At 36.0% G+C, this 23,590-nt stretch overlaps 1 protein-coding gene across 1 annotated transcript in view; it reads right to left on the bottom strand.

The window, feature by feature from the left end:
• LOC148913801 (immunoglobulin superfamily member 10-like) overlaps positions 1-23,590 on the bottom strand; it is a gene marked incomplete in the record, with an annotated part of 199,017 nt that overhangs the window by 174,052 nt on the left and 1,375 nt on the right. Inside the window, 12 exon segments of the mRNA XM_089025795.1 lie at positions 15,257-15,513; positions 15,701-15,970; positions 16,162-16,517; positions 18,829-18,868; positions 18,962-18,995; positions 19,664-19,705; positions 20,271-20,629; positions 20,750-21,016; positions 21,177-21,455; positions 21,590-21,841; positions 22,068-22,340; positions 23,320-23,589. Of these exon segments, the coding sequence (XP_088881921.1) occupies positions 15,257-15,513; positions 15,701-15,970; positions 16,162-16,517; positions 18,829-18,868; positions 18,962-18,995; positions 19,664-19,705; positions 20,271-20,629; positions 20,750-21,016; positions 21,177-21,455; positions 21,590-21,841; positions 22,068-22,340; positions 23,320-23,589 (2,699 nt within the window).

The raw sequence follows: 23,590 nt of genomic DNA on the forward strand, positions 1-23,590 counted from the left end.
ATTATGTATTGTAAATTGCTAAGACGGATTGAATTACGAATCTACCACGTTATTGACATCATCATTGCGCTGATCGACCGAGAAATATTCACCACATACACACTTTGATGGGACTGTATATGAGACGACATTATAACGGAGACGTTAAGCGCTCTAATTCTCTCTTGTTCAAGTCGAATCCCATTTCCTTAAGAGGAATTACAGTTAACCAGGTTGATGCTCCTTCTCTCTGCGGCTAAGTCCAAGGATGTGGCTGTAATCTTTGGTAGACTTTCCTTCAGGCTTTCAAACGCATCTTTGGATGCTTTTTTCTTTCTCAGTGTGACATTTCTGCTTTGCTGTTTTCACTTCAATTTCATCTGGCAACTCGTGAGACTGGGAGATAATCTCTCCACAAGTGGGCACTTACTTGACTGACGATGAGAATTCATACTTTGCGTCAATACACGGGTTAGTAATACCGATACCTCCAAATCGTGTCGGTAGCGATAAAATCTTGCGATCATCTTCATCACAATCTTTTTGTGTCATGGCGGGTATAAACACGTCGGAGATGGCAGCTTCTAAAGGTTTCAGTAGGTCTGAGATATCTGGAAGTGTGCGAAGAAAGTACGTCCAGCGATGTTTTAAGCCAAACGTGTAGGCAGCGTAACAGGCCTGTGGCTGGGATAGAGCAAATTCTGCTAATTTGGTGATCTCGTTCACCCAGTTGTCAATCTTTTCCGTGACGTACTCGTTTAGAAACGATCTGGAACCAAGAACTGCACCAAGATGTTTGTGCCCCTCCACTGTTACATTAATGGGTGTATCCTTAAAAGTTTCTCTGACGATTTCTTCTTTTTGGTGGCTTTACTATAACCCAGCACTTCTTTGCGTTGGGGAAGTACCCAAGATCTGGTCCGTACTGGTTAAGAGTGTCCCACCATTTTTTAAGATCCGCTGCTTTTCCTACACCACTAGCGTCATCAGCGAACCAGCATTGCTTGGCGTCAGAAAAAGCCTGCAATGTTGTAATAAGAGGCTGCATACTCAACGCGTACATACCCATAGCCAGTGGGTCACCTTGTGTTGTTCCCTCAGCTGACACGAGTTCTTTCCCGCCTGTGATGAATAATCTTGCTGACTGTCTGTACGAGTTGATGGCATAAACTGCAATAATAGGGCAAAGGATTCTGATGTTGTGCAAAGCAGCAGCTCTGTTTAGTGAGTTGAAAGCATTTGATGCATCAATAAGAAGTACGGCATCTGTGTTATCTGCAGCAAAGATAGTATTCATTGCGTGAACTGCAGCTTCATTCCCTGATCTCTGGCCTGCACACAATTGGAGAGAGCCACTGGTCTCGATGACGTCATCCTTTGACACATTCATTACGCACTTTCCAATGATTCTTCTGATTACCTCTCCAACTCCAATGGGTCTTACGCTGCCTTCACCTTTGTCAAGCGGTATCAAACGACTTGCAACTAATGCCTCTATGGTGGTGGGATCTACATATGTTGTACAGAGGATCTTTGTCATTGTGGCTAGTGCTTCACAAAGCTTTGAGGAGGATTGCTTGAATGATTTACAGGCAAGAATTCTTCTGAAGCCATTAGCGTCAATACCTGAAGGGCCACCCGAGCCTTTAGTTCTCAGGGCTGCTTGTCTGATCATATCACCGTCTATCTCACTATAAATTGACTCGGGTATCTCATCATCAATTGGGCCGAATAGCAATGATCCCAATTTCGCTGGCTGTGGTTCAGGATGCTTCTCCTTGAGTTGAGTCATGACGTCATCTGTAAGTGGTAATATGCCTCCGTTTGTTGATTCATTTAAGAAGCGCAATGCTGAGTTAATTTGTCCTTCCATCACAAGTTTTGCAAAGACTTTTGATCGATCAGGTGGACATGTGGTCTTGTGTTTCTTCATGCGACTTTGAATTATCCTCCCCTCGCGAATTAATTGATTGAGCTCACCGACCTTCCAGAGTGCGAGACGTTTCGCCAGAATGCGTTGGTTTTCTTTAGCTTTAGACTTTTTATTTGGCTTTTGGAGACCCACAGCCAACAGAACAAAGGCAGCTTTTAAGGCAATATGCTGTTTGTCAGAGCACGCATTCCAATCATCTATGTGTAAAGTTATTTGATCGATAAAATCTCTACCAGTTCTCCCATAAGGAACTAAAAAGACATTTCTCCTCCAAGTTGTTATTTCGTTGTAAGCTTCTAGTATGGCCATGGTAGGAATATTAATTTCCACGCCTTCTAAATTTTTACCCCAGCAGATTGTAGTTGGTTTGTTAACGTTTGTATATAATGGAAGATTACCAGGCTTACTCACGCTTTCAGAAGAACAATCACTAATTGAAATAGATGTACATGTATTCTTATCGATCTTATCGATCCATTCAGCGTTATCTCTTGGGAGAAGATTAATGTTTGTAATATTCAAATTCGTTGATGGATTCGGTTGACTAGATACATATTTAATTTCGTTCTCGTATTCTATAGAATTTTCTTGTAAAATTGAGATATCAACTGCTGAAGAATTTAGTCTATTTGATGCAGCTTGCTTTTCCTTTGGGTTTTTATTTTTGGATCCTTTAGGTCGACCTCGTTTTCTCGGTTCCACTTGCGTGATCGTTGACTTCTCATTGACAGGTTTTCTAGGTCTTCCTCGCTTACGCTCAGTTTGGCTGTCATTCGCAGAAATAAGGTCATCTTGGTTATTTATCATCTTTCCAGCTTCTCCAAAATAAAGTATTACGGCTTGGATAGTTTAGTTTAGATTCATTATGTTTTAATTGAAGAAATATGGCTCCTTTGTAGGAGCTCCAACGGGACGTCCTTCCTGCATGATAGCTTCTTGAATCTTCTTGAATTAAAATTTTTAATTTTAGATTGTTAAAATTTCTTTTTTTTTTATTTTTTTATTTTTAAATAATTAAAATTTCTTATTTTTAATTTTTAATTTTTTGATAATTAAATTTTTGTTTTTAATTATTTTATTTCGTATTTTATGTAGATTTATTATAACCACCGTTCGAGAACTAATTAATAAAAAAATACCACATGCATTTGATGAAAGTAGCTAAAGACCACGAGTGTGTAGTAAGGGGTATTTCCTAAAATTATACTTTTGTGTATTCGTAGATGTGATATTAAAAGGAAATACTTTAATACTCTAAGAATTAAGGAAAAATGCAACTTGATTTGATGAAAATGTGTGGTGAACTTTTGGTCAGACCCAAAATACCTTCCATTTAAATAAGCAACCAGTTTCTTTTTGAAAACTGCGAATGTAGAAGGTGAAGGCAGTGCCATTTTAACAATAATGTTCATTAATTATTCTCGAAAGGTCGTATTTCCTATACAGTTGTAATTGTAATGCAGCATGTTTTAACAATAACAATTAGGCTAACAGGAAGAGGTGAAAATCCGTTTTGTTTCCTAAAAAAATAAAATTCCTTTTTTTAGGTATGTAGGCGTCATAGATGTTGTTTTTTTATTTTTCTTTCTATTCAATAAAACATTTTTAAAAATGAAAAAAAAAATTAGAAAAAAAAAGAATTTGTCCTATTTTGTTTCCATTCCATGTGGCGAGTACATTCTGTTAAAGTGCTCCCGAAGGATTGCTGCAGATCTAAAGGAATTGCACAGAATTATAATTACTTTGAGATCTAGATGGCTTTCTTAGTAATTAAAATTTTGTTATGCGTGCTTTCAACCTTTCTCTAAATTTAAATATTGATAGATAGATAGAGAGAGAGAGAGAGAGATGTCTTTTATTTAATCTCGGGAAATTTCATCAATGTACAAATTGGTTTTCATGAAAACCGAGTTCATAGGTAATATATATAAAAAATTAATAATAACGTTAAGAATATATAGACAGATTTATGAAATAAATTCTCATCTACCCCCCAAAAATATTATAGTAATTAAAGTGTTAAGGACCAACAGACGAAAGATTCCTCTTAAAAGATTTTAAATTATTGGACAGTCTGACACTTTGGGGTAACGAGTTCCACACTTTTGCACCGTCATAAGAGAGAGCTCTTTTTAAAAACTCAGTGCTGGGTTTCGGTAACTTTAAGCACTTCTCTCTACCACGAAAATCGTAGGTATTTTCTTGAAAATAAAAGAGTTCCCTTACAGATTTTGGTGCAAGTGCATTTAAAGTCTTAAACATCATTATTGCTTTATGCTCCTTTCTTCTTCTTTGTAAGCTTTTCCAGCCTAAAGAAGTTAAAATATCACTAGATCTGACATCGTAGCTGCTTTTTGTTATTATTCTTGCAGCTCTATTTTGCATTTTTTGCAATCTTTCAGCAGACGTTACTGGTAAATTATCCCATACCACGTCACAATAGTCAAACCAAGGTAAAACGAGAGCCTCATATATGGTAATAGCTGTCTCCAAGGGGATGTAATCGCGGACTCGTCTTATGCCACTCAATCCAGAGGATATTTTTTTACAAATGTAATCAATATGAGCAACCCAAGACACCCGTTCGTCAATCACAACACCCAGAGTTTTTGCTGTAGAGACTCTAGTAATTGGTTTGCTATTTAAATATATGTGTGGTTCGGAGGTAATTTTTTTCAATTTATCGTCAGAAGCAATAAACATGTGCTCTGTTTTAGCTGAATTTAAGCTAAGTTTGTTAGCTTTCAACCAGTTATGAATATTGGAAATATCAGCGTTCACCTCGTCAAATAGAGTCTTTTGTGATGTGCCACAAGTGGTGAGACTTGTGTCATCAGCATACATTCTAGCATTTGAAAATTTGACACTATTTGGCAGATCGTTTATGTAAATAATAAATAATAATGGCCCAAGGATTGAGCCTTGAGGGATGCCGCAATCGAGTGTTCTAGAGCTAGATAAGGTATGGTTTATGTAGCATCTCTGACTACGATCTGTGAGGTAAGATTTGAACCACTTTATCGACTCTTCTGCAATCCCATAATAGTATAATTTGTGGAGAAGTATGGAGTGATTTACTGTGTCAAAAGCTTTTTTAAAATCTAGGAAAGTGACACAGTTCAATTTACCTTCATCCATATTGGTAAGCCACTCCGTTGTGGCTTCTAGGAGTGCAGTAGTAGTCGAATGAAGCGGTCTAAATCCCGACTGCTTTTGAGAAAGTAAATTATTTGAGTTTAGATACTCATATAACTGGTTAAAAACTATTCTCTCGAAAATCTTAGCAATAGTAGGTAAGACCGAAATGGGACGGTAATTATTCAAATCATCTTTGTCATTAGCTTTATGAATTGGCGTAACTTTCGCAAGTTTCAAGCCGTTAGGAAAAATCCCTTTATCAACTGATTGATTGAATAGCTTCACTAGTGATTGACTTATTACTGGTGAAGCAATCTTGATGAAATGAGATGGTATACCGTCAAGACCTGTCGCTTTTTTAACGTCAATAGAATTAATGATTTTCATAAGTTCATCAACTGATGTGTGTCGTAAGGTGAATGTTGAGCCAATTCTAATTAGATAATCATTATAAGCAGTCGGTCCATCGGGAATTAAACAAGCTAATTTAGTCCCAATTTCAGAAAAATGACAATTGAATACCTCAGCTATTTCCTTCGAGTCACACATCGATGTATCACCTGTTTTGATAGATGTTACATAAGAGCCAGATTTAGTCCTTCGTGAGAGGACTTCATTAATAGCTTTCCAGACCTCCTTTGAGTTTTTTGAATTTTGTGCAAAATGATTTTCATAATATGACTTCTTGGCTCTTTTTATCTCGTTGTTGACGCGATTTCTAATAGACTTATAATCACTCCAGTCGTCCCTCGAATTCGTTTGAGTAGCTTTTTGTTTCATTTTATCTCTATCGTACATAGCTTTCCTCAAATCAGTTGTCATCCAGGGAGACTTCTTGTTTCTTATTCGTTTTGTTTTGATCGGAGCGTGCGAGTCAAGAACAGAGAGAAATAACTCTTTCCATCTGTCCCACATGTCATCCGGGCTTTCCTTATTATCCAAACAATCCCAAGGGAGTGTTGCTAAATCCATAAGAAACTTGTCGGAGTCAAAGTTTTTAGCCGATCTAAATGAGATCTTACAGTGATTGTTGTTTGTCGGAATTGCTATTTTCCGTATTGTATAAACCAGACTATGGTCACTGATACCAATGTGAACCACTCCACTTCGGACTACCCTATCTGGGCTATTCGTTAAGATCACATCAATGAGGGTTTTACTTTTTTCAGTGACTCTAGTTGGTTCTGTGATTAACTGCGTAAGTTGAAACAATTCAGCAGTCGTATTCAAATAGCGGGTTTGCTGATTAATATTAGTAGATAATAAATCACAGTTTAAATCCCCTAGGATATAAATTTCCTTAAACTCAGAATCTATTTTTGTTAACACATTTTCAAATATATTGAAAAATGAGCGTGTATCATAGTTAGGAGGCCTATAACAGGCTAAAACGGCAAAAGACTTGCTATTTGGCTTCATGATTTCAAAACACAGGGACTCTACTTTATCATCAGTTAAGTCACTACGGTTTTTCCCATTTACGCCCTTTTTCAAGTATAAACAAACTCCCCCTCCATTGCGGTTTCTATCAGACCTATGGATGTCATAGCCTTCGATGCTCACCATTGAACTTGGGATTGATGGATCGAGCCTTGACTCATTTATGCAAAGAAGATCAAAATTTTGCTGAATGACCCATGATCTCAGTTCATCTATATGAGCTACAAGACTAGTTATATTTAAAGAGGCCATTTTAAAACCTCTAACATTAGGAATAGAATGAGGTCTATTATCACCGTCAGACTTATCAATATTAGTATTTGAGACAATACTAGAGGGATGAATAGAGGAATCTGTTTCGTCTAGTGGTTCCTTACCTTTTAATCATGCTTTAGATTTAAGATATTTATTGAAATCTTGCGCAAGGATTCCTATTCCTGCACGATTTAAATGCAGTCCTTTGGTGTTAAGTCCTTTCTCTGTTACATTATGAGAAATATAGTCCCATTCCCGTTCGTTGCAGAAGGCTCTAAGCGATTTGTTCACATCCTTTCTTGCTGTTTCAAGGAGACTCGAGTCTTGGCGAATGATTAATTCAGATATCGCTATTTCACAAGACGGCAGCTGTTTTTCCACAGATTCGCAGATTCCAACTATCCTCTCTGCAATGGCCTTAGATTCATCAGACTTAAGATTATTTGTACCAATATGTACAATAAGATTATTAGGTTTCCTTCTGATTATTGGCTTTATATAGTCCTCCATATCCTCCACTGTGGCCCCTGGGAAAGGTTTTATATTAACTCTGCTTGTCTTGCTTGACATTTTCCAACCTTCGAGCTTCGATATTATAGAATCTCCAATTATAACTGTACTAGTTTTGTTTCTGTCCTGAAGCGAATGGTCCTGGTTATTAGTAGGTAGCTTGTTCTCAGCTTTGTTCTTTGGTGTTGTCTTTTGTTGCTTGGCCTTTTTTTGTTTCCTTTGTACCTTTTTCCAGTTACAATGAGATTCATTCATTGTGTCACTCGTGCTACTCTCCGGGGTCGTAAGATCAACTACAGTAGCTTGTTTAGTTTCCGTATGATCATTGTTCTTGCATTGATCATTGTTCTTACATTGATCGTTTTCTTTCGTAACTAGCCTCAACGCTGTTAGTAAGCTGGCTTTTTCGTCTTGTAATTTGCATACTTGCTGTTTTTGAATTTTAATTTCCTCCTGAAGATTACAGATAATTTTACGAGAATCATCGTTTTCCTTCTTCATTTGTTGGATATCAAAGTTCTCTCCGTTTTGGAAAGTGTCTTTCAATAAACTTATTTCTTTACGCAAGTCAGTCAGTAAACCGAATAATAATGAGGCAATTTCAGAATCAGTCGGTTGTGAAGGCTCAACTCCTTTTTCTGCAGGACCATCATTCTTGCTTGGAAGAAGTTCATGAAACTTATTCCTAAGGTATAACTTATTCCTAAGATAGATAGATAGATAGATAGATAGATAGATAGATAGATAGATAGATAGATAGATAGATAGATAGATAGATAGATAGATAGATAGATAGATAGATAGATAGATAGATAGATAAGATAAGATAGATAGATAGATAAGATAGATAAAACTTTATTTTACCACGGTATAAAGATCAGGATTTACAAAATGTTTGAAATAATCAACTAATATACATTAAGTTTAATCTAATATAATGAAATAAAATAAAAAACCTGCTTTCCATGAATGCCGTGCTTTACTATACGTAATAGGTTTCCAATGTTAAATGGGAGAATAAAAAAAAAAACGATTTATACATATTTGCGATGTACGGTTCTTTGAGCCTATAGATACAAAAAAAAAAAAAAAAATTAGAGCATGCGCACTTGATATATGACCTATACATTAAAACTTGGTGGATTTTGCAATAGACCCCTCATGGAGTTCCATACCTAAGCTACCACATTTTTTTAAAAAGCTCTTTTCATATTAAAATGTAAAATTCCTTTGAGGATACCAACACAGTAGTGAAATTTTGTCTAACAAAAAAGCTACCGAAAGGGATTTTGGTTGTGTGAAGTATGAAACGTCACAAGGGCGGATCCGGTAGGGGGGCAAAGGGAAACTGAAGCCCCCCCCCCCCCCCCCCCCTTCAGCAGAAAAAAACGATGTTTTTTAAATATTTTTTTCCCGTTGAGTTGACTGAAGAAACTAAATTAGCCCCCCACCCCCACCCCCCCTACCATATCACGCATTTATTGTTTATTTATTTTTTCTTCTTTCTAATTTCAACCTTTTCTTAAGAGCAGATGTCCACTAATATCGAGCAAAATCGAGAATTCGCGGTCACAGTCAAAATTTCGATTTTGCTCCTTTTTGGTTTGCTGGAAAGTATTACCGAGTAAACAAATGTGGTGTAGTTAGTTTTTCAAAAAACCGCTAAAACTCTGAGAAATCCGAGAAAAACTGTTGGCCTAGCGGCGATCTCAAAAGTATGCAAATTTTCAGTTGAATCAAACCAGTCCAAAAAAAACTAACGCATACAGAATAGGAAAAAGATATGAAAACTATATGTTTATAAATTGATAGAAGAGATGTTTGAGACTTGATTGGGTATAAAAAAATGGTTTTAGCTATTTATTGAAAGCGGTCAGATGATATTTTGAATTGAGTGGTATTCACTCATAGATCTGACCCTTGCTACGCCAAAACAAAATAATCAAGTGCGCAACTTTTTTTCTCAATGAAACTCACGTCATGAACTAATTAGATGTTCTTCTAGAACATATCCAAAAATCAGTTTGGGTTATTGTATTTTGTGTTCATATACGGAGGCCGTGAACATTGGGCATTTTCGACATATAGCGTGACTGAAATCGACAAGTGTTTGAAGATTCTGGTCCCTATTTTCTCATTCGTTTCTATTTTCATCCGGAATTAAAGCCCGAAAATGCATTTCCTTTAAAAAAATACCTTTTATTAGTAATTTACATTGTTCTAGCAGTTTATTTATTTATGTAAAATGTACAATTCGTATTTCTCCAAACACTTTTTTTATCTTCTAAAATGTCTGCTAATTTCCACGCGTTTTATACACTGACATAACAAAATCCCCACTCTTTTTCCCCTTTTTTTCAATAGATTATCAGCTATATCATATATTTTTGCTTGAAAATCAAACAATAAATATTATTGCTGAACAGATTTAGGGTCTATAATAAAGCTCTTACTGGCACTCGAGCAGGTAGAACCTCTTTGTCTTTCTATTTTCTTCTTTAATCAGCGATATTGAGAAGCAAGCAGAAAAACTATAGAAATAGGCCGGGAGCGAGTTAGCTATTACTAGCAGATTCAGATTAGTCACACAATTACGCAAATTCGAAACTTGGTTTAAGTAATGCGAAGATATTAAATCAACCTCACGTCACATGAAATAGAAGCACAGGTATCCCAAATTTGCCAAAAGCATTTTCCAATAAAGATGTTGCTCAAAGCTAGTTAGTATTTAAACAATTTTGAGTACTGGACTCTAACTAAACAAAGTTGCCACATTCTTAATTTGCATGACTAGTTCACTATGTTTTAAATATCTAATCGAAACTGACAAAAAATCAATGGAAGAAACGTAAAGCTTAATTATATCTGAGTGTTAATTCAACTACAGGTTGTGATATTTTGATTCGCAGGAAATCGATCGCAGAGATTAAAAATTACTTACCTACATGAGGAAATAAAAATAATAAAATAACCGCAATATAAAGAGCATGATAGGCAGTGATTTTCATTTGAATGATAACCATGATAATTCAGACAACGTTCAAAAGATGCAGTTAGCAGCGAGTCGTGTTGCTTCACAGCGATAAATTATTTATCTTTGATAATTACTCGGCTGTGGCTGACCTTTCATACTTTAGCACTTTATATAGATTAATAGTCAGTAACGCAAACATAGTGATGCGATTGAAAGAATGAACAAAAGTAACGCAGAATAGCAATGCTTTGAGTTAATGCCATATTTTCCATTCTCTTCTTCATATTTATTTCTTTTGATTTCTTTTATTTATTTTTTAAATATATATATATACGATATTGATCAGCATTTTCATAGGTACCACCGCACTGATACAATATAATACCAAAGTGAAATATTCTGTTACAGCTAAAGCTATTTTATTCGTTTATTGAAAATTTCCTTCAGTATTTATGCATGATGGCACTAATAGTGATGCAAAGTGACAGCTTTTTTCAAATGAAATGTGCTGGGGATAAGCCTTCCATCGACTGGTCATTAAAAAAATGTTTTGGAGATTACAATCATAAAAAAGACTTTAAAATGAATGTGAAGGAATGAATGATTTTGTGGCTTCCTCGTTTGTTTTTCTGTGGCCTATAGCTTGTTTAATATTTAAATCTAACAAAAAAAAAAAAAAAAAAAAAAAAAGATAAAATATGTATATGTATATGTAAAAAAATGTGGATAAGATCGGATTCGAACCCAGCAAAAGAAATTCAAAAACTCGATTCCACTGTGCCATACCCCCGAGACATCCGCAGAGCTGAGGCGGCGTATGGACTTCGGACCTGACGGCGATTAAATCCTTCTGCCCTTGGGTGCACGAATTACGCAAGAAAATGTTCTAGCCAAAGCATCAGGGGAGAGACTAGCCGGCCCCCAGACCATATCGGCTAATCCCTTGCATCTCTGCCACGCACTGAATCGGTTGAAAATACAATGTTAAAAAGTCTAGTCTATTCGGTGCATTGTTTTCGCGGCTATTGTTATGCTAACTGACCTTGAACCGTGGTCCAGTGGATAAATCGTTGTCTTTCAAGATGGGAGGGTTAGCACTTGGATGGGTGACCAAAACATTGTAGCTACTCACTCTTGTTTCTTTTTTTCGGTTTTTTTTTTTTTTTTTTTTTTTTTTGACTTTTAATAGAATAGATAGAAAAGTGAAACGTTTCTAATTAATGAGTAAACTATTTCCGTCTACCCAAATCCGTCAAATTGAAATAGTAAAATCCCGGGGAAAAAAAAACAAAAAAACAAAAAAAAAAAAACCAACTGCCGGCCATTTAGTTAGACTGATTAATTAAGACCTTCTAAAAACACTCCCATGATATCATGAGAAATTACTGGTATTTATGGTCATCAATTTGATATCTATCAAAAATGCATTGCAGTTCTCTCGTTTTATGTTGTTTTTTTTTTTTTTTTTTAACTGTTGCACTTTTCATTAATTTACAAATGATTAAGCATTAGCAGTATACTTATTCAAATCTTAAATTGGAGCAGAAGAAATTTTGACATTCACGGCCTGACAGTCGCCTGACTGTTTTCCAGCTCGTCATCATATGGCAGACTCTCTACTATTAGTCTGCAGGGATTGATAGGTAGTGCTTTGGTTTCCAATATGCAGGGGTTCATACGGGTGTTGCTCATTATTATTATCGTGCTGCATAGGGGAATCCACAGACCTTGTGCCAAGGGGCTCGTACACTGGTCCATGTGTCCCTTGAATAGAAGTGTTTGGCATAAGATTGAGTTCCTGATAATTACCGGTATCTTCAGAAGAGTGGGCTCCGTTAGGATTTACATCTTCAACTGAAAGTTGGATGGTTTCATATACTGGTCCAGTTCGTACAGACTGTTGTGCAAGTGATATTACAACTGCTGCTGGTGTGTTTCCTTCCAACTCAAAGTCGTTCTAAATGATAGAAATAAAGGGGGAAAATGCTACAACTCATCATGTTAAAAAGGTTGTATTTACAGACTAATTTAGCAAAAATATGTGGTGTACCTCATAGCTTTCTCTAGAAGAAGTTCTCTTAAGTGTTTTGCTAAATTGGAATGGAAAAAAAAGTAAATGTGTATAAAGACTCCTAGTCAACTACAATGCACTGCGCGTCGGAAGCAATGTAATGCTATGCCTTGAACCATGTTCTCTGCCAGGGAAAATGGCGGTTTTGTATGTGAAGGTTGGAATTCCAGTTCCATTCTTGTTATTCTTGTTAGAGGTTTTACGACCACTTGAAGCTTTCCGCAATTTTAGTAACAGAATATCTAAGGTCGATTTCAAAAGTTGTGATGTCTAACAGCTGGAAGACCAAAAAGTTATAATGTCACAAAGAGAATCTGTCTAAAAAATTCAACCTACTTGCTGTAGAATGAAAGGAAGGAAACTTTGGTAATTTGCAGAGAACCTTGGCTTAGCAAATTTGAAGAACTTGTGCTCCGCCAGTGCATGAAAGAGCTTCGAGAGTGATGTAGGCGAACAATGTAATAAAGGGGACGCGTGTATTAGGATTCTTTTAACAACACTGTGTATGGGAAAACACAACTAAATCCCCAAACCTGCATCCGTTATGATCTAAATTATAAAAACAATAATATATATATATTTGGAAACGTTTGGTTTGGTACCTCTTTTGGGCTTGGCTTTCTTTTCTACCTAAAAAAATACGTTGGAAAAATGGATCTTGAATACAGCTGCATCGCCATGTTTTGAAAAGTTATAGCTACTTCATATATCAAATTAATTATACATGTAGAGATGCAGCTACCGTTCAATAAACGAGAATTACAAAGTAAACTTACTGCTCAGTTGAACTCTTCTTTTTAGGTATAAAAATTGTAGTAAGTTAAAACCAAGAGAGAGAACAAGGATGGCAATAATGATTACCAGGACTGTAGAAGCTGCTAGAAAAGAGTGGGATGCATATCAAAGTACACAATGCAGCAAAAAACGTTAATGGTTCCTTGTTTCTGTTTCTGTTCCTTCTCTTCCTTCTGTTCCTTATTTGTTTTGTTTTGTTGTTGTTTGTTGTTTTGTTTTTGTTGTTGTTGTTGTTGTTGTTGTTTTTGTTTTTGTTTTTCTTTTTCTTTTTTCTTTTTTCTCTTTTCTTTTTTCTTTTTTCTCTTTTCTTTTTTCTTTTTTCTTTTTTCTTTTTCTTTTTTCTTTTTTCTTTTTTCTTTTTTCTTTTTTCTTTTTTCTTTTTTCTTTTTTCTTTTTCTTTTTTCTTTTTTCTTTTTTCTTTTTTCTTTTTTTTTTTTCTTTTTTCTTTTTCTTTTGTCTTTTTCTTTTTCTTTTTTCTTTTTCTTTTTCTTTTTCTTTTTTCTTTTTTCTTTTTTCTTTTTTCTTTTTTCTTTTTTCTTTTTTCTTTTTTCTTTTTTCTTTTTTCTTTTTTCTTTTTTCTTTTGTTTTTGGTTGTTTTGTTTTGTTTTGTTTCAAACGCTAAATGACACTTATGATTCTTTATTATGTATGTGTTTCTCACTTTCTGTTTTATACTTACAGGATTTTGTTCCTTCCTCTGGAAAGTGCTTCGTTGCTAATACAAGAATAGAAGAGAGAACGGAAAATGATTATAGTTGGAAAAAGTTCTAAGAATTCTCATTATCTCCAAACTAGGCTCAATAAGATTACATTATTATTTTATCAAATTCGAAGGACATTTATCTTTAGATATGATTTTAATCATTAAATGATCTATTCCTCATACGAACCACATAAAGAAGCTGCTTTGTCTGCTGTGGTATTTATAGTCTTGGCACTTCCTTCATCCCTCACACATTCTCCATATTTGTTCCATGCAGTTATCATGAACATATATGTTTTCCCACAAACTATGTTCTTTGTTATTATATACGTATACTCAAGCCGCTTTGAATCAGTGACGTCATCATATTTTATCCAATTAGCTTTCTTTACGACTTCCTTCATGTAGATTGTGTATCTTGTTATGTTGCCACCATTGTCATCTGGTTCTTTCCACTTCAAAAATACTAAGAGTTTCGATCCTGTAGCTTTCAGCAGAGCTGTCATCAACTTTGGCATTGCTGGCTTACCTTACAAGAACGTATTAAAAAAGATGACTGAACCTTATATTTAACAAAGGATGATAAAACACATCCTGGTTTCACTGTACCAGCTTTTCAACACAAACTCACCAAGTTGGAATTGAAACCGAATCGCAATCGTTGGATTGTGCAGGCGCTAAATTAATACTGATGGATTATTCTATATGATAACAATTGATGTTGAATTATTATGTATGATAATTCAGAATCAGATAAAAATATCTGTCCGTTTACCCTATTAGCTTTTAGTGTGCGCAATACCTTATTCAATGAATAATACATTGTGTACCCAATATTTATGTAAAGTAATATCATTGCATAAGCCCATAGGGCCTGCAGTAATATACAACACAAACACACAAATCTGTTCCAGAGAAACGAGAAATCAGGATTACCTTATCGAGTCATCTCGATGTTATACATACCTGTTCTCTTTGTACTGATATTTTTTGAAGACTTTGGTAATAAACAGTTTCATCTTTCTTTCATATTATTGTTGTATTTACCTATTTTCTGTGTTCTGATAACTTTGGAAGACTCCACTCCATATCCAACAATATTCTTGGCATACACTTTGACCGTGTATTGTGTGTTTGCTTTCAGCCCTGTTATAACAGTATGGGTATTCACTGTGATCACTGGGGGCTTGGTACTTACTTCCAGTAAGTAACCAGTGACAACGAGTCCACCATCATCAGCAGGTTTGTACCATGTAACATTGATGGATGATGCTTCGACATCGGTGAACGTTAAAGAAGCAGGACCTGGGGGAACTGTAGGAAATCCCATATTGTTAGAAATATACTGAAACGGCTCGACTTGGCATATTATAAAATTGAAATTGCACAAGAATAGTACATACTAACTTTCACGATTGCTTTCTGAATAGACTTACACAGTTGAGTAACATTGATGATGTGTTCATCACTTCCCAGGATGTTTGTTGCTCGACACTTGTACTGTCCATAGTCCCCTTGGTCAGTAGCTGTCAGTACTGTCACCTCACTACCCCCGGGTACAATGATGACACCTGTAGTGATCTGTTGATTTGTTGGTTTGTACCATGATATCCGTGATGCAGGTAAACCAGTTGCAAAACATCTGAGATGAATACTGTTGCCATTCCATGATTTTGAGTTTGAAGTCGAATGAGACTCATTAACAGTTGGTTTGACTGATAATAAACATGTCAAATAATAAAATGAATATAAAACCACGCAAAATGTACACCATGAACAAAATCACAATCCATCACGTTTCACCTTCATTACAACAAAAGGAACAACATCCGGAACAGAAGCAGCAGCTGCAACAGTGACAACTATAAAACAACAAACATAAGCTGCTTATGTTTAACTTACAATAAACAGTCACAACAGTTTGTGCAGTGGCCAGTCTCTCATTTGGGTTGTTCCTCGCCTGACACTCATACGTCCCATTCTGATCTCTTCTAATGTTTGCTATCCTCAGTGTAGCACTTCCCATTCCCGTACTCATGCTGACTTGACTTTCTATCTGTACCCACGTGATTTTAGGTGTCGGTGGACCAACAGCAGTACATTTTATAACTAGATCCTGACCTTCTTCTATACCACTATCTAGAGGAGGTTGTTGAACAAACTGGGGAGTAACTGATGAAGAATAGCATAGCAATGGATGATTTAACTGACAATTAGATTAATGCTCAACCAGCTGATTTTTGTAAAATGGTTTAATTGTTTGTTTGTTTTGGTTTTTGTTTTTTTTTCAGAAGCAACTTATTTAACTATTTATTCATTATAATCCCCCGACATGCAATAAGAGTTATAGAAGCAATCCATACCTGCGGTAGTTAATTGTGCCGAATATATGGTGTTTGGTTTCCCTTCTTCCACAATCCCTGCAACATACTGATTAGCATCGTTGAGAGTAACATTCGTTAGTTTGAACCAAACGTGTCCTGAATTGATATCACCAAACCAATGAACTCTTCCTTTGTAACGTAAAGCATTTCTGTCCAAATCCGTGCTAAGCACAACATTATTTGATCTGTCTACGTAGATGAACTGTGGTTTAACAAGTCCATCGTATAACAGTCCCCAACTCGCTTCAAACATGCGATGTCCATTGGTTGAGTTCCACATGAAGAAAGCATCTTGACCAACATTTCGTATCATAGGGCTTGGGCTTCTTATGCCACTTTCTAAAAAAGACGAAAAAGATTAAGAATTATATTGGGATTGACATTTGCATTTTGTATGTGTTTGCCAATTATTTCTTTTCTGAAAGTAAAGCTTGCGCGATATATATATATATATTTTCGTAAGTGAAGTACTTGCTAGCCGAAATTTATCTTCAGATTCAAATATAAAAGAAAATACACGACCCCAAAAAGGATAAGAAATGGAAGAGGCGAATCAAATAGGGAAAGACGAGAAAATGACTTGTTTGCTGAGCTCCTCATGCATAAACTTCCGCTATACCGTGACGCTATTTCAATTTAAACTTTACTTCTAGCTCGATCATTAGATGGTTACATGCATTTAGTAAGTCAGTTAATTACATGCCTCTGTTATATGTGGGTTGTTTTTAACGGAATGTGACTTTAAAAAGGGAAACGTGAATGTACGTTCGTTATTTTAATTACAAAATTAGAGTAATATTAAGAACCAGCTATACTCATGTAAAAATTGGTAGCATGATTAACTTACCCACCAGAGGAAACGAAAACAGAACACAAAGAATGGGCAGTCTACGAATTAAAATACTTCGCATTTGGACAAAATTCAAGATAAACGTAATAAAAATAAAAAACAGCAATATGTTACAAATAGCAAGTTATGTTGCTTCAGAGCGAGAACGTATTTATATGTCGATCATTGGCTATGCGTGATTGACCTTTTTGTCTTATCACTTTATGCAGATTAGCTACTGGTAACGCAAACATTACTAGTACGTAGGCTAAAAACCTTTCGCTTGCTTTGAAAATTTGTGGCTTTGTGGCAAACAAATATGATATTGAAATATGGATATTAAAATATTTAAGGAAATAATCAGTTTATTCACTAATATTCGGTTGCGCATAAGGTCACTATAAATGTGCGCAAATTGTCGTTGATGGGAAGGGTTCGTACATCGGCTTGCCCACCAAAATACCGGGTTACTCATAGATCAGAAATAATGTGCACACCAGGTTATCAATGTGAACGTTGTGAACACCGAGTAATCCATAGGAATATTGCACACGCTGAATCATCCATGGGAAGGATGTACTCATCGGGTATTCCGTAAAAATACCGGGCCGGATCTTCACGAATGATGAAAAAATATAAATGAGGCGATATATAAGTCATCCATGTGAAGGACGTGCATACTGGGTTGTCTTTAAAAATCATGTGCACACAGAGTTGCCCATAGAAATATCAGGGTATCCATCGATAGATAGATAGATATTGGGTCATAAATAGAAATCATGCGCATACCAAGTCATCAATTAACATGATGCGCGCACCGAGCTATCCATAAAAAATAATGCATACCCATAGTTGCCCAGTATGCGGAATTATCCATAAAAATCATGCACATGCAGACCTGCCATTAGAAATGCTAAGTTATCGATAACAATAATGCACACGCAGGTTTATCCAAAGAAATGATGCGCACTTCAAATTGCCCAGTGGAATACCAAGTTATCCAGTGAAATGATGGGCACTAAGACTTTCCTACTATGAAATACCGAGTTATCCATAAAAAAATATTTACACGCCGGTTTATTCATAGGAATAAAGTACACGCAGGTTCGCCCATTGAACTGATACATTATGCATCGAAATAACGGGGGCAACAAATAAAGTTAAATTGATTGTATTATTAAAGGTGTGAATTCCTGTTCTTCGACAATCACACTAAATTACGTTGACGTGTAAGCAATGAATTGGCAATTAATACTTATTTTTAAAATACCTTAACTTCATTTTATTTGTAGTGTTTTGGAATATACTTTGGATAGGATAGGTTTGCTGGGCAAAAAATATATGGGCGGCCTTTGAGCAAATCGTTTCTCTGTCTAGTTTTTTATATGACAGTCTCCATTTTATTAGTGTGCAAGGAGTGATAATAAGATGTTTCGTTCCCAAGAGAAAGGGGTTGATACGGGTGGATCTCTTGGTCATTAGAATGGGTTATAGATTCCTTGATTCTTTCGCGAAGGGGCTCATACAGTGGTCCTTGGACACCTTGTTCAGATGTATTTAGGAAATTTAGGTCCTCATAATGTTGGGGATGATTGGGTGCAAAGACTTTATGAGGTCTTGCAATCTCATTTGGCAGTGGTATGGTTTCATATTCTGGTCCAGTGTTGGCAGGCGGCTGTGGAAGTGATGTTGTAACAGCGGATACCACATTCTCGTCTATCTCAAGTTCGCTCTTACGTAAAAAAAAAAAAAAAGGTTTTACAATTTTGAGAAACAATTCACGCAGTTGATAACCATATAAAATTATCATCACTCACATCGTAGATCTCCTCGTTGGCAGCTTTGTTGGTAGTAGTTCTGAAAATACACCAATAAAGGAACAATAATACAATACATATATATTTTACAAAGTGAGTTATATATATTTGCATGCAACTAAGTGTCGTTTACCTCTGGTTGGGTTGGTTTTGTTTTCTAGTTCTACCTGAAATGACAGCAAAATGTAATGTTAATAACCAAAAACATATAGTGAGTGAGAAAATAGAGGGGAAGAAAAAGAAGAAGACGAAATGAAGCAAAAACGCCAAATGAGAATGAAAAAAACAAAACAAAACAAAACAAAAAACAAAAAAACAAAAAAACCTAAGATTAATAGCTTAGGGTCTCAAACCCAGGGACTTAACATAACTCAGGGTCTTAGGTCTGAGGTGATGCCTTTGTAATTACATCTCCAAATGGTTAGAGCTTAACCTGGCTCGGATGATGACTACGTTAATGGTGGTTCCGTCCCTAATTAATTAGAGACGTTGAAAGAGGACCACGAGCTTATTAGCTTAATTTCTATCAAGTGTAATTCTTCATAAACAAAGTTAATTGATTAATTAGGTAATTTTTAGCTTAAATTGTAAAGAACATTATTGGTTTCAACACTAACGCGCACTTGAAATTTAATTAACGCGCACTTACAATTTAATTTCTCTTTCCTTCTTGACCAAATAAATTGAAATAAATTGCAACCAAGAGAGAGAACGATAAATGTGATAATGACTCCAAGTACAATTGTGACTGTTGTGAGAAAAATGAATGAAAAATAAGTACAAATAAATAATTTAAATACACGGTTGTTTGGTTTTCATTATTGTCCGTACTTACAATATCTCGAATCTCCCTCCGTACAGCTATTAAAGGATTTACCTAAGAAACAAAACAATTCTTTAAATGAGATTAAAAGAGAAGAACATTTATTTTTTAAAGATCTTGCGGCATTTAATGTATCGCCCGTGCTTTTGAAAATAAAGACATATATATGCATATTTTCATTTAAGATATTCTCATAAGCACAAATGCATTTTGTCATAACATGTCATAAAATTGATTTGTTTGTAATGTCGCGTCGCCATAATTATTAATAGCGTATTTAAAATATTGAATATTGATGTAAACTCATTAAATGCACGCGCATCGCGGATTGTTGATTATCCATATAAAAGCGAATGACTACAGGTTTTCGCCATCAATTCCGAAATTATGTCATTCAGGCACTCATATTTACTTTGATTCAATTCTTATCACCATCAGGGACACTTAGGACACCATAGTACCGGCTGAAATAACCGTGACAAACTCAATTATCACCTCGACTGAGATTTCTTTAACCCGCCAATAACTTAATCTCACCCGAATATCGATCTGGTACTAAATACCAAAGCCATATGTACATACCACTGTTATATACCGCCTTGTCTGTTGTAGTATTTACAGTCTTAACATTACGTTCATCCCTGATGCTTTCTCCATATCTATTCCATGCAGTAACTGTAAACTTGTATGTCTTTCCATACTCAATGGTCTTTGTCACGATGTATTCCAGTCGAACAGGGTCAATGGCATCTTCATATTTGGTCCAGTCAGATTGTTCTTTTCGTTCTTTCGTGTAGATATTATAATGGGATATCTTTCCCCCATTGTCATCGGGTTTTGTCCACCTTAGAAGAACTTGCATAGTTGATCCCCCCTCTATGAGCAGCGCTGTCAAGAGTTCTGGAATTTCTGGCCTGCCTAAATCCAGACCAATGCATGCAAGATGATCAGCATTTATACAATAATGAGCTATGAATTCTGCAAAAAATAAGCTTTTAATTCATTTGAATAGCTTGTCTTGTTATGAAGGATGTTTATGTCTTTACTTTAGGTCACTCAATGTAATTAGTCAGGTCTCAAGATATATATTTTATTTACCTGTTTTCTTGGTAGTGATAATCTTGGTTGATGACACTCCATAACCAATACCATTCTTAGCATATACTGTAACCCTATACTGACTGTCCTTCTTTAAGCCTGTTAGTACTGCATATGTGTCAATTGTCCTTACAAAGCTATGTAAATCAGTTTCCAGTAGGTAAGCAGTGACAGGACTTCCACCATCATCAGCAGGTTTGGTCCATCTCACATTTGATGATGATGCTTCAATCTTGGTTATCGTTAATGTAACAGCACCTGGGGAAACTTGGAGAGCAATAAATCTCTATTAGCAACATCTTAATACCGAAAAAAGGAAATATTTATTTAGTTGAAGATATTTAGATGAAGTTTTGCTACTTCAATCCGAGAATTGCTGATATTGGTAAAAATACCAATTTAGATGCATAAGGAACTTTAAACTTACACAGCTGAGTAACATTGATGACGTGTTCATCACTTCCCAGGATGTTTGTTGCTCGACACTTGTACTGTCCGTAATCTCCTTGGTCAGCAGTTGTCAGCATTGTCACCTCACTACCCCCGGGTACAAGGTTGATACCTGTAGTGACCTGCTGATTTGTTGGTTTGTACCATGATATCCGTGGTGCAGGTAAACCAGTTGCTAAACATCTGAGATGAATACTGTTACCATTCCATGATTTGAATTTTGAAGGAGCCTGAGAACCATCGATAACGGGTTTGTCTATGATCAAAAAAACATTTTATTTTCTAAGAAATGCCTTATTTGGCTACCTTCGATTCTTTTTTTTTAAAATCAATTTGCATAGTTTAGTGAAATTAGGCACTATCTATCATTTTTTTTTGTATAATTCTTACACTGCACAGTAACTTGTATTCTGGCCAATGCTTCTCTTCCTATCCCATTACTAGCTGTACACATGTATGTCCCTGCATTTGATTTGCTGACTGACGGGATGTTGTATACATTCCCAGCGTGGACAAATCCTGTAGGTGTCTTCCATTTGATAGTTGGTGGTGGGTATCCATCTGCTTCACACTTTATACTTAGGGAGTCGCTCTCATTCACTGTCCGGTCTTTTAAATTGTCAGGCATGATAGATGGGTGGTCTGATTAAATAAAATATTACAATTATACTATTATTAAAAATCTACTGACTTTAAAATATGGTTACTTTATTTTTTTTGCGATAAAATAATGAATGGTGGGTTTCCTTTTTTGCTCAAAAAGTGAGGGATAATTTGAATTAAGAATACAAAAAAAAAAAATCCTGCCTTATGCATTCAGCAAGTACTCATTGAGGAAACCTTACGTATACATCATATATTTACTTACATTTAACTAAGACAGTGGCGGTTGCATTGTCAGTGTGCTCCATGCTGTCATAGGTGTTCTTTACTGTACATATGTAGTTGCCGGCATCTGTTTCGATAGCATCAGGTATTCTAAGTGTTCCCCCAGCTACTGTGTGAACATCTTTGATGACACCATCAACCTTCGTCCATGATATGGATGGTGGTGGATAACCATCTGCTGTACAGCTGATTACAATCAATTCACCTTGTACAACTATTTTAGCAGTTAAAGCTGTAGTGATGTTTGGAGGAGCTGCGATGTATAAAATATAAGGTTTACTTACTATTGGACAAGAAGAGGCCGTCTAAACAAACTATCACGCTATGTAGTGTTTAAAAAACTCGTAGATCGTGTTTTATCAGGTATAAAAGCACGAGGCGTAGGCGAGTGCTTTTATGCCTGATAAAACACGATCTACGAGTTTTTTGAACTGCTTAAAACACTCATGAACAATTTATAAGATTTTGGTTCAACTGGAGTCACCATACACGTTACGAACATGGATTTTTATACTTCGATAGAGATTTGACGTCACGGGCATGCGCAACCAGATTCAATAGAAGCTCCCACACGTTGGATATTGCTTGCCAAGGCAAAGACAGGCACGTTAGTCAAAGCAATCATAAAAAACAGGGGCAGATTGTACGTATCATTTATATTATTAAGGGTAACCTAAGATCAGCGAAAGGAACGAGGACGGCGATACTAGATGATGACCATAGCACGTTTTCAAAACGATTTTCCGTGCTTGTATCCGTAATTGCCCTTGCGGTTGCCAACCGCGCTAGGACGTGAAAAAGCAGCAACTGGCGTTCTAGTGAAAACGTCAACGGCAAGGTGGACAATGAATCTTTCTCTGTCCTCGCTTTAATCTTGGATGTTTGAGTCGCTAATAGACTTTTGACAGTGAGGAAGGCTACTGAATAAGAAAGAAGCATAAGTGTTACATCCATACTGTAATGAATGTTCAACAGGTGGAGATTATTTTTCATGATATTATTGTTCCTAGTCGCATTCCTATGTCTTAGGATTTGATTAATAGAGTACATATGGTTTTCAAAGTGGGGGAAAAATAACAATAAGAAGTTAGTTAGCTCGATAACTTTCTAAAGTCTTTGCTGACAAATAAAATTTGGATGTAGAGGAAGTCCAGGAGGAGTGGGAGTAGAGAGTGGAGGAGGAGAAATATAAAGAACAAAATAGATACAGCAAAATAATGTTTGATACTTACAATGCACAGACACTACAGTCTGTGCAGTGACCGGTTTCTCATTAGGGTTGTTCCTGGCCTGACACTCATACGTCCCATTCTGATCTCTTGTAATACTCGGTATCCACAGTGTAGCACTTCCGGTTCCGGTACTCTTGATTACGTGACCTATTATCTGTACCCACGTGATGTTAGGAGTTGGTGGACCAACAGCAGTGCAAGGCACACTCAGCTTTTGGCCTTCTGTTATATTTTTTGATAATGGTGGTTGGGGATTGAAATGTGGACGAAC

This window comes from Actinia tenebrosa, unplaced genomic scaffold (genome assembly GCF_029948245.1).
Source record: "Actinia tenebrosa isolate PJP-AT-01 unplaced genomic scaffold, QUT_ActTen_1.0 PGA_scaffold0__85_contigs__length_37466705, whole genome shotgun sequence".
In the NCBI taxonomy this organism is placed as follows: Eukaryota; Metazoa; Cnidaria; class Anthozoa; order Actiniaria; family Actiniidae; genus Actinia; species Actinia tenebrosa.